Below are 11,213 nucleotides of genomic sequence, written 5' to 3'. Positions count from 1 at the left end.
CCCGTGGCCTCAGCAGCCACGGCTGTTGTTTGAATTCTTGATGGCAGCTTCTCTTCCTGGGTCAAGATGGAATCTCAGAGCTGTGTTTTAATTTGCATTTCTCTAATGGGCAGCGAGTTGAACATTTTTTCCCCTTATTTATTGGTGTTCTTTATTTCTAGGGGAGGGCATGGAGGAGATGGGCTGGGAGGGGCAGGATCTGGGTTCCAGTCACTGGGGAAGAACAATGGGGACGGGAAGCCAAGGGGCCACAGCTAATGCAGCTCCCTTTCCAGGTGGCCAGGGGGCCCAGAGTCACGATGCTGGCTTGCGCTCCTGGGGGCGAGGGCCCCCTTCTCCACTGTCTGCGCTTCCCTGCGAGCTCAGAGGCGCAGCGGATGGCGGGTTGTCTGGGTCAGGGACACCGTCATCCACGGTGAGTGTTCCTCTCCACCTCCCTGTGGCCCAGTGAGCCCGAGGAACGCTGCCTGCCCCTTCTGTTTTGTTAAACAATAAGTTATAATGTAGTGCAGATCCAATGTACTAAAATTAGGAAACTCACTTAAGCAAAAGGAAAATGATCACCCCCAAACTGAGGACTGGCAGAATCCAGACGCTGGACAGAGCTGGGTTTAAATTTGTCGCAATTATGTGAACTTGGGCTTGTGCTTTAATTTATTTTATTTTTTGTCTTTTTAAGACAGGGTTTTATTGTGTACTTCAGGCTGGCCTTGAACGCACTTTGTAGCCCAGGCTGGCCTCCAACTCACCGTGATCCTCCTGCCTCAGCCTCCTGAGTGCTGGGATTACAGTTACTGGCCGTTCCTTGATTTGGTCTTTCATTTGGGGGAAATCTGTCTTTTGGAGTTCTTTATATATGCTGCAGACTAGTCCTGCATCTGCGGAACAGCTGGTAACACTCCCTGCCTATCACGTAGGTGTCTCCTCTCCATGCTTTGCCGTGAAGAAGCCTTTGCATTTGATTCGATCCTTTGTTGATTCTTGATGTTTTCTGTTACTAGGGCTCTGTCCATGAACTACCTCGGCTCTTCCAGAGCAGTCCCTGTGTGATCTCCTGCCAGACCGTTTCTGTTCTAACGTTTAGATCTTTGGCCCGTTTTGATTTTAGTTCAGCGCCTGGTGAGAGACTGAGTCCTCAGCACGTGGATGTCTGATTTTCCCAGAGCCCGTTATTAAAGCCATTATCTTTCCCTCCCGTGTGTGTTTGGCTCCTTAGTCAAAGATCAAATAACTAAATGTATCTGGGATTGTTTCTGTTCTGTGTTTCTCTCATTGCTGAGATGAAATACCTGACATTCAAAGCTCACAGTGTGTGGAGGCTCCAAGGTGGGGTGGCACAGCTGAGGGGCAGCTGTTCATGGTGGCTGCAGCTGATCCCAGAAGTGACCAGACCAAAAGGGCAAAGGGGCAAAGCTGGCCTCCTTCCTCCCCTGGGCGGGTGCAGCACTCACACCGCCAATCACAGTGCTAGATGTGAGCCGATCACAAATGCTGGCAGCCTCAACCTCCTTGGCAGGCCTGCCCCAGCCCATGACTGCATGGGGCTTTGGGGAGACATCAGACACAAACCAAAACACATCCCGTGCTGCTTCTATCACTGTAGCTTTGTGTGACCCTCGAAGCCTGGGATTACCTTTGCCATTCTGGGACTCTCCGGGGTCCTGTGACTTTGTGGGTTGCTTGCTCTGTGCGGGGCACTGTTGGGGCTCTGACCGGGATCTAGTCAGAGTGGCTGCTCCCACTCCGTGGGTCCTGCCTAGCCAGGAATGAGGCGTCTTTCCATTTTGGGATCTCCTGTCTCTTTTTGCAGAGCGCTGCGGTTTTCATAGCCGTGGTCTTTCTCTTCCCCCAGCCCTGGCCCCACTGCTTTACTTCCAGCCTCTGAATCTGATGACTCTGATGCCTTGGGGCCATCTCCCGGGGCATGCTGTCCTCAAGGTCTGTCCATCCTGATGTCACTTGTTCAGGGCTGAGTCATATTCCATCGTGTGGATGGACCCACTGACCTGATCCAGTGTCTGTGGGGCTTTGAGACACTCCCGCCTCTCTGTCTCTGCGAGTGAGAGTGGACGTGCAGGTCTCTGAGGCCATGTGTGACCTTGGAGTGGGGAGTGGGAGCTGCCAGGGCACTCCTTGTCTGAGGGGCAGGGGACAGAGGACAGGGCTGTGGGCACTGTCCTCACAGGCGCTCCTGCCTGGGAAGGCAGCATAGGAAGCTGCCCTGGAGGTCAGCTGGGAAGCTACACAGACTGCTCTGGCCCGGCAGCAGCCCAGGCTGGCACCCTGGGATGGTCCTGTGCTGACGTCAGTCCCTTCTGTCCCCTGCCAGACACCTGCTCTTTTTTTCTTTCTTTTAGGGACAGGGTCTCACTATGCAATTCAGGCTGGCCTTAAACTCACTTTGTAGCCCAGGCTGGCGTCCAACCCGCAGTGATCCTCCTGCCTCAGCCTCCGGATTGCTGGGATTGCAGGTGTGTGCCACCACGCCCAGCCTTTGGGCGCCTGCTCTTTCTCCACGGCCGTGTGGCCTTGTCATGGTTCAGCCAGTCCTCCGACAAGCTCACCCAAGTCTTCCCGTGCGTCCCTGTTCTACACAGTGCTGGCTCTTCTGGATCTCTCGTCTCCCTGGGGTCCCCAGCTCGTGTCCTACTGGACGTGGAGCGGCGGCGTCACCCTGGGTCCGTAGGAAGAGTCACAGCCTCGCAAGTGCGGCGGGGCCCAGGTCATCACTGGCTCCCTCCCCAGCGTCTGCACTCTGCGGCTCTGGGGTGGGTTTCGCCGGACGCTCTGGACTTTTCCGGTGCAGCTTGCTCCCTCGGTTCCCGGTGTTGCCTGAGTCTGGACAGCAGCGGCTGACTGTGTGTGTTCACTCTGTGTCCGCGAGCTCACAGCCTCACTTGTTCTGCTGACGTCACTTTAGATCTGCGTGGCTTCCGCGTGGACGGTGCTGGTGCCTGGGAAAGACGGCAGCTCGCTCCCTCCTCTGATTTTCCTCCTTCTCTTTTCCGTCTCCTACATCGCCTTTCTCCCGGCCTTTCTCCCTGACCTCCCCTTTTCTCCCTCTCCTGCCCCTCCGCATCACTGGCCTGGCCCCCGAGCCCGTGTTAGGGGAGAGGAGGTGGGAGCCACGCCAGCAGAGCTGCGGGTGCCAAGGGCTCTGTCAGCAACGCGCACCTTGGCATGTCTCGTCACAGCCCGTTGGTGGCTGCTCTCTGTCCAGCAGTCCGCGTTCAGTGACCACGGTGGCGGTGTGTGTGGACAGAGGAGCCTGCTGGGGAGCTGAAGTCCTCCTGGGAACTCTGTTACCGAGTCAGGCTTCCCCCACGCCCTGAACAGAGCACCATATTACATTACAGCATTGCAGTTACCGTATGAATGTTTTGGGTTGTGGAACAAATTGTCTGAGCTTCCATGATTTCTTACGTACAGGTACTTCACATTACAAGCATGTTTCCTGGGTGCATTATGCTCCCCCAAACCAGATTTTACTGTAATTCTATTTCTCACACCCTACTTTGCTTTTGTCTTTGTTTTCATCTTTGTTTTGAGACAAGGACTAACTATATAGTTCAGGCCGGCTTTGAACTCACTTTGTAGCCCAGGCTGGCCTCAAACTCATAGCAACCTTCCTGCCTCAGCCTCTTGAATGCTGGGATTACAGATGTGCGCCATCACGCCCAGTCTCTGGTGCCCTGTTTTTTTTTTTTTTAAATCAGCTCTTTTGAAAAGCAAGCATTCACCTTGCCCTGTGCTGAAAGTGCTGACGGTTTAAATCCTTCTCTCTTGGTTAGTTGAGGTGGTGTCTCCTGAAACACCCCAGGCCCTCATTTACTTCCAGCTCTGCCAAGTTGGTGTCTTTGGCATCCAGAGTCCCGCACATGGTGAATGGGCCTCTCCGAGTACATTGCCTGGGGCAGGGGCACCAGGCTCCTTGTGGACCCGCCCAGATCCCCACCCCCAAAGCCCCTTCAGGAATCCCCACTATTGTGACAGATGTCTGAGCCTAGGGGTAAGGTGACCACATGCAGAGACTGCCCGGCCAGCTGTGGAGGGTACTCGCATCCTGCCTGCACAGCGGCCCGTATGTGCGTGCACATGTGTGTGCATACGCGTGTGTGAGGACTACAGGACTGCCACCCTGTTCCTTTGGTGCAGCCACAATAACCAGTCACCCAGAAACACACTTTATTATGTTACAAAGCAGAATTTTCCACCAATCACACCAAAAAAAGCCCAGTTTCCAATATGACATCACCAAAACAGTTCACGCGGCCGGCATACGTCTGCTGATCCTGCGAGGAAGCACTGTGCCACGCGGAAAGCACAGGTGTTTCCGAAATAAAGCCTGGCTCAGTGCTTGGCCCACCTGGCGGTTCCCCTCAGGGCTGGGTGCCTGCTGTGCGGTCTGGGCCTGGCGGTGCTGCCGGACACAGCCCCGGCCATGGAGGCTGCAGAGGCGAGGGACATGGGGGCCCGAGGCCACCCCAACCTGGCTTCAATTTGTCTTTTTGTTTCTGGCTCTTTGAGTTTTATAGATCACAGGTCAGGACCGCCTGTTCCTGGTGGTTCCACTTCCTCTGCCGAAGTGAGCTCCTTCAGAGCTCCCACTGCCCCACCGTCCCAGGGAGCTCTCTGTGGGTGGGGGTCAGGCTCCTCAGGCTGCTCAGAGAACTAGGTTGGCAGGGCCTGGGGCTCGGGTGCCCTAAGACCCTTCTGGAGGCGGCTCTGCTACCACATTCTGGGCACCCCCTCCTTCCTCCCTCTCTGGATGGCTTTCCGGAGATGGCTACCTCTGGTGGCCTCTCACCCATGAGCCTTCCAATTAGCACATGGGGGCCCTTGGATGAGCCGCTCCCAGATGCACACCCACGGGAATGCAGGGGTGCAAACACATACATATGCACGCACGCACACGCACACGCACACTGCATCTCTAGCAGTGGTCAGCCCCAGCTCCGTTTCCCCACAGGCCAGCACCTGAGGCGGGGAGGGGACTGGCCTGTCTAGCCTCAGTTTCCCCATCTTTGCAACGCGAGACGCATGCTCACTCCCCAGCCGCAGGAAGCTCCTGGCCCTCACTGAGGCTGCCTTGGAGGATGTGGGTCTGTTTCGGGAGACACGGAAGACCCTGCTCTGGGTTGGAAGGGAGGAGCAGGCCGCAGGGGCAGCTCTGAGGTCCTACTTCCTGCCTCCAGCCTCTGGGCACCTCACAGACACCCCCCCCAGGAAGTGTACCATGGATGGGGCGTCCACAGCTGCAGAGCACCAGCCGCTGCATCTAATAAGCAGAGACAGGTCATGTCCACCTTTGCACCCCCAGGATGAAGCCCTCATGAGTCGGGTCGCTGCCTCTGTTCGGTGACATCAGTGAGAAGAGCCAGGCTTGGAGGCAGGGGCGCCTCAGACTGGACAGAGACTGGAAGCCATGGTTTGGGCACCCCAGGTGGAGCAGAGGGGCTGGCGTCTGGTGCAGCCCGCAGTCCCAGATAGGTGTCTCCCTCCAGCTGCAGAGGCCCGGAGGGTCCTCGTGGGTGAGCCGGGCCCCCTACTCCTCAGACTGCCTCACAAGGGCCCCCTGTCGTGCCCATCTTAGTGCTGTCCTGTGAGAAATAGGGCTCCCCAGCACAGAGCCAGCCATCTCTGAACCACCCCCTTCCCTGGCCACTTGTAGCTGCACACAGCAGAGCAGGGGGTCCCCTTTGCTCCCCAGCCAGCCACGCTGGGGACCACTGACGCCCTGCAGCCCCTGACTGTCCTTTGGCCTGCCTCGTCGGCACAAGATGTGGAAAAGCCAGGAGTGCGCTGGGCTGCGCTCACAGGGAATGTCAGGAATAAAAATTAAAAAAAAAGAAAAAGAAAAAGAGCTGACCCAAGGTATAGAAAAGCGCATCATTTTATCAAATATTGACAACTTCTAGCAGTCTGAGCACAACCATCCTTTGATCTGCTCGGGGGCGGGGGGTCCCCAGGACCAACAGCTTCCTCGAAGCCACAGCCGGCTCCAGTTCCAGCAAACCTGGTTTTTGTGAGAAGCAGGAAAGTCACCACAGTCCCTGCAGAACACGCGGGCTGGGGACAGAGCCAATACTCCTGTCCCACAGGAGGCCTTAGGCAGAGACTCGGCCTCCACCTTCATCTGCAAACCTGGTGCCCTAGTCGCAGGCCTCGGCCGCTGCCCGGTCCTCCGACGTGGCAATACTGGTTGGCAGGCAGCAGGAGACAGTGGTCCCCAGCACCAAGGATGCCCCGGGCCTGGGCCCAGCCAGCCTGGCCCTCAAAGGCACACCATGGGCAGCTCAGCAGTTCTGACCAGTGTCCAGGCTGCCTGCAGGAGGCCTCCAGACCTGGGCACCCCTGCGGCCAGCGATGTCCCTCAGAAGTGGTGCTGGGCAGGAGGACCTCGCTGTGGCCGTTGGCACAGCCCAGTGCCCTGTCTGTCCGGCTGGCCTCAATGCCCCTCGCTCTCGGGGAATTCCTCCTTGATGGGCTGCTTGCGGGACTTGCAGTCAGGCAGGTCGAAGCCAAAGTCCGCCCACTCGTCGGCGCTGGCCGCCCCGCTGGGGCCCCCGCGGTTGGGGATGGTGATGGTGTGGCGCACGCGGAAGTGCACGGCCTCCATCACCCGCTGCCGCTGCAGCTCGCCTGAGCCGCCGATGGCGATGGTGGCAGCTGCGTTGCCGCTGGAGCGCAGCAGCTGCTGGCCGCAGTCATGGCCCTGCTTCAGGTCCTGCAGGCCCCTCCAGATGGTCATGCGGTACTGGTCGGGGATCTTAAGGGCCCCGAGGTCCTGTGTGAGAGGAGGCTGCCTTTAGAGGCCAGAGCGGCCACTGTGGACCGGACTGCCTGTCCTGCTGGGGGTGTAGCGCACAGACACGACACCTCTGTGTCTCTCACCTCGTGCCCTGGCTGGGGACACACAGGCCAGGCCCTGCCCCAGCTGAGCCAGTGACAGACCGCCAGGGCCCCATTGGACCACAAAGCTGACCACTGTGTCCCGTGGGCTTCTCAAGGCTGCCTAGGCCCGGGCCTTACTTAACCCGCCCGAGCCTGTTTCTCCTGACCTGACTGTGGCCTTCCAGCCCACATGTGCTGAGCCTGAGTCCTTGGGCGGCCATGTGCATGGGTTGCCTGGGGGGAGCAGGGGCCTTGCGGTCAGACACTTGCCCTGGCTCCGTGTACATGGCTCTGAATGCCACCAGCTCCCTTGGGCCCCTGACTTCTCCCATTCTTTATGTCTCAGAAACATCCTAACCTTAAAATCAAAAGCAGCAAGGAGACACTGACAAAGGCAGGGATCCTGGAGCTCAGCTCAGGGGGGCCAGTGCACACCGCCTCTGCCCCGACAGCTGAGCTCACCAGCCGGACAAGGCTTTGCAAAGCAAGCAGGGTCTGGCCCCCCAGCAGTGCTCACCTCTATGGTGAGGCTCTGCAGGTGGTAAATGTTCTGTAAGCCCTGAGAGGTGAAGTATTCGATGCAGTTCGGACAGCCCAGCCCTGTTAAAAAACTGCAGAGGGCCGGGAGGAAGAGGGTTAGCTCCCACCTGCCCGGCTGTGGCTCCCCCAGCTTGGAGAGCAGCCCGGCAGGGTTGGGACAGCTTCCAAAGGGCAACTCCTGGTCACCCTACTGTGGCCACAGTGACAAAGCCACAGCTCTCTTGCAAGGCCAAGGTGCCCAGCCCAGGGTGCACCCCAAGAATCATGTCTGTGGATGAACCCTCCATGACACCTCCCAGCATCCCATGTGGGGACAGGATGGGGCGGGGCTGCCATCTACATACCTGACAAGGCTGGGGTCGGCGTGGTAGGGGGGTGGTGGGGTGCAGTGGGACCCTGAGACCATGGCCTGGGAGCCATGGCCACCGTTCATCTCGCCGTTGGCGGGCATGGCGTGGCTGTGGCTGCTAAGCATTCCTGGGGCTGGTGAGAGGGCAGAGGGGCATTAGGAGCTGGTGGCACCCGGGCGCTGGGCACAGGAGGGGCCCGAGGCGGGAGTCAGCCTGGTAGGTGGCCACCCAGAGCCCCTGCAGGTTGGGATGTGGCTGATGTGTCTCTGTCGGGCCACCCCGGGTCCCCAGCCCTGGGACTCACCCATGGGCCCCAGGCTGGGCCCGGCGGCTGAGGTGTGTGGGGGAGCCTGGCCCACCAGCTGGTTGACTGAGGGCAGCTTGTTGACACCGACGTGTGCTTTGCTCATGGGGGAGAGGACTGGCCCATAGGATGGCGGCTGCAAGTGGCTCCTGGCCAGAGAGCAACAGCTCGTGTGGGGGGTGGCCAGGCACCATCGTCCTCACCCAGCCACCTCCAGGGATCCCCTCAGTGCACTGGATAGAGACCCAGCACTAGCACAGAAGCCAGAGTGACTGTCCCACAGCCTCTGATCCCGACAGTGGCCGGCTATCGTCCGCACTGACCCTGGCTCTCACACTAGATGACTGAGAGGCAGGCCAGTGTCGCTCTGGACAGCCCCCTTCCCTGTTTGCCCACTCAACAGCACCAACAAGGCCCCTTGCAGGACGAGGCAGTAACAGTCCCAGGGTTCCAGGGTCCCAGGGTCCCAGGACACCCATCCGGGGCTTTTCCCTGCATGGCCAGACTGTCCACCTGCCCTCCTGGTGGCCTGTGATGCTGGTGGAGAGGGGGGGGGGAGGCAGGCGGCGGGATGTGGGGCTCACTCACGGCCGCTGCAGGAGCTGCTGCTGCTGCTGCCGGTAGGAGTCCACGAGCGGCTGTGGCACCAGCTCCATCAGCTCCAGGCTCTCCTTGACCTTCATCAGGATCTCGAAGTTCTCCCGGCCCCGCACCTGTGCGCAGAGAGGGACCCTGCCAGGAACAGCCGCAGCACCCCGCCCCAGGGCGACCCTGGCCAGCAGAAAGCGTCTCTCATTCTTGGGGTTCCCCAGCACCCCATAAACCCAGGATTCCTCTTCCGCGGGTGCCGGTCTGCCCAGAGTGCTGATCGTGGGTGGGCCTTGGCATGGGTCACACCCACTCCCTTCTGTTCCTTCTTCCTCCTGCCCAGCAGATATGGTGGTGTACACCAGGGGGGTTCCTTCCTGGAGAACCCAAAACCTTCAAAGATCGACCCTGCGAGGGCACCTGGGGCTTAGACACAGACCACAGCAGCGCCACCTGCTGGACGTTAGGGTCTCAGGCCTCCCAGGCCCGCCAGGTCACCTCTCTTGGGCACACTTGGGTCTGCCTGGTGCGGCACCGCCTTCTGCAGCACCTCCGGCCACCCTGCCGCCCAGTGCCACTCACATGCATGTAGTACAGGTCTTCATCCCCGTGCCGCCTCTTCTTCATGTTGGCACCCAGGGCGGGGATGGCAGGGGGGCTCTGTTTGAATGCTGGAGGGTGGGCAGGGAGGTCAGGTAAGCCGGGCACGGAGCCGGTCTCCCCTCCTATGTGTGCAGCCCAGCGTTAGGACAGGACCGGGCAGCGCCCATGCTGGACAGAGCAGACCCAACTGCCATGTGGACCCTGGATCCAGGTGCCAGAGAAAGCTGTCTGGTATGGGGGCGGCCCCGGCCGGAGTCCATCCCCCGGGGTGCCTTGCACCTGGCCTTGCAGTCGCCCTGCCCACCCTGCCCGTGGCCACTGCAACCTGGCTGCAGCCACTCACCGCGCTTGCTGGTGACTCCATTCTTTGCTGAGCTCTCGTTCAAGGCCTGCTGCTCTCGGTAGTGGTCTTCATCAGCCTTGCGGTCACGCCCAGGACAGGCACAGATGCGGCCCTCGAAGGAACGGCGGCCCAGCACCTGCCCGCTGCCGGTGGACACAGCTGGACTGTGACCCTGTGCCAAGTCCCATGTGGGCAGCAGGGCTCTCCCTGGACTGGCTCTCTTCTCCATCAGACTCCCGGCTCAGCACTACCCGCAATGTGACCCCTACAGAGCCGGCTCAGGCCGCACCCACCCCACACCCACGGCATGGCAGACTCACTCCCGGGTCTCCAGCGTGATGATGATGAGGATGGGCCGCCGGTTCATGCCACCCACGCAGCTGCTGTTACACATGAAGTTGTACAGGATGGTGGTGAATTCTGTCCCCACCTGCACAGGGAAGGCAGACAGGGCATGGGGTCAGCGTGCAGGCCCCACCCCCACTGGAGGCCTCCAGCCTGGCCCTGGTTCCAGGTGGGAATGGGGGAGCATGCCTCTGTGGTTACACTATCTGTGCAGTCACCCACTCATCCATGCATCCACCCATCCATCCATCTATTCATCTACCCACCCATCCATCCATCTATACACCCACCCACCTACCCACCCATCCATCCATCCCTCCACCCATTTACCCATCCACCCATCCATCCACTCATCTATCTATTCATCTATTCACCCACCATCCCCCACCCAGTCCCCTCCAGCTGCCTTCCCTTACCCTGCCAGCCCAGCCTAGCAACCCATTCCTCAACCCCAGCTGCAGCATGGACTTGACCACCCTCAAGTGCACCCTAGCTTCATTCTGCATCCCCAGACCTAGGGTGCAAAAACCCTGGGGACCCCATCTGCCTGTCACAGATCCAGGAGGAGCCTGGTGGACAGGCAGGAGGAGAAGCCTCCCAGAGCACAGGGCTCAGAGGTTGGAGGCCATCAACCCATCTCAGGGAACAGCCAGTCACACTGAGGCCTGGGGCACCCTACACACACCAGGGGTTGTGAACATGAGCCAGGTGCCAGTGGGGGACAAGCCCAGGACATGTGTGGCACCCCAGCAGGGAGCCTCACGGCCACCAGGAGCAGCACTGGCCCCAGCCTGCCACCCCACTTCTTGCCTCTCTGGGGCCCCGGAGTACCTGTGGGGGCTCGTAGGGCACCACGACGCTCTGCCGGCCAGTGACAGGGTCGTCCACGTACTGTGAGAGGTTGTTGCCTTCCACACGGATGAGGTGGCTGGCCGGGGCAGACTGTCCTGCCAGGAGGGGACACTGCCTCAGAGAAGGGCCCAGCCCTGCCCAGCCCTGGTGGGTCCCAGAGAGGGCTCCAACCTTGAGCTTGACCCTGTCACTCCCCACCCCCAACTTCCTGCCAACCCAGGTGCCCACAGCCTCTCCAAGCACACTGGAGCCCCACAGCACCCCACAGCACCCCCAGGACGACGGGCCGCTGGCCCTCGGTTTCCTCCAACCTGGAGAGCCTGCCAGAGCTCTGGCCCCTTGGAGGTGGTGATGCTCTTGCCCACTGCCGGGCTCCAGCCCCTCGCTCCCCTCC

At 60.0% G+C, this 11,213-nt stretch overlaps 1 protein-coding gene across 2 annotated transcripts in view; it reads right to left on the bottom strand.

The window, feature by feature from the left end:
• Positions 1–5,870: 5,870 nt before the first annotated feature.
• Positions 5,871–11,213, bottom strand: part of Tp73 (tumor protein p73) — a 42,012-nt gene continuing 36,669 nt past the window's right edge. For both annotated transcript variants that reach the window (XM_003471247.5, XM_023565776.2), the window contains 9 exons: positions 10,799–10,914; positions 9,943–10,052; positions 9,623–9,765; positions 9,259–9,347; positions 8,677–8,801; positions 8,089–8,237; positions 7,779–7,917; positions 7,412–7,505; positions 5,871–6,787 (listed from right to left, as the gene is read on the bottom strand). In XM_003471247.5, coding sequence (XP_003471295.3) covers positions 6,449–6,787; positions 7,412–7,505; positions 7,779–7,917; positions 8,089–8,237; positions 8,677–8,801; positions 9,259–9,347; positions 9,623–9,765; positions 9,943–10,052; positions 10,799–10,914 — 1,304 coding nt within the window. In that variant the 3' untranslated portion in view covers positions 5,871–6,448. The remainder of the gene's footprint in view (positions 6,788–7,411; positions 7,506–7,778; positions 7,918–8,088; positions 8,238–8,676; positions 8,802–9,258; positions 9,348–9,622; positions 9,766–9,942; positions 10,053–10,798; positions 10,915–11,213) is intronic.

The sequence above is a fragment of the Cavia porcellus genome, unplaced genomic scaffold (assembly GCF_034190915.1).
Source record: "Cavia porcellus strain 051 isolate PalLab524CR breed Dunkin Hartley unplaced genomic scaffold, mCavPor4.1 scaffold_25, whole genome shotgun sequence".
NCBI classification, from domain to species: Eukaryota; Metazoa; Chordata; class Mammalia; order Rodentia; family Caviidae; genus Cavia; species Cavia porcellus.
This window is presented reverse-complemented; position numbering and strand designations above follow the sequence as displayed.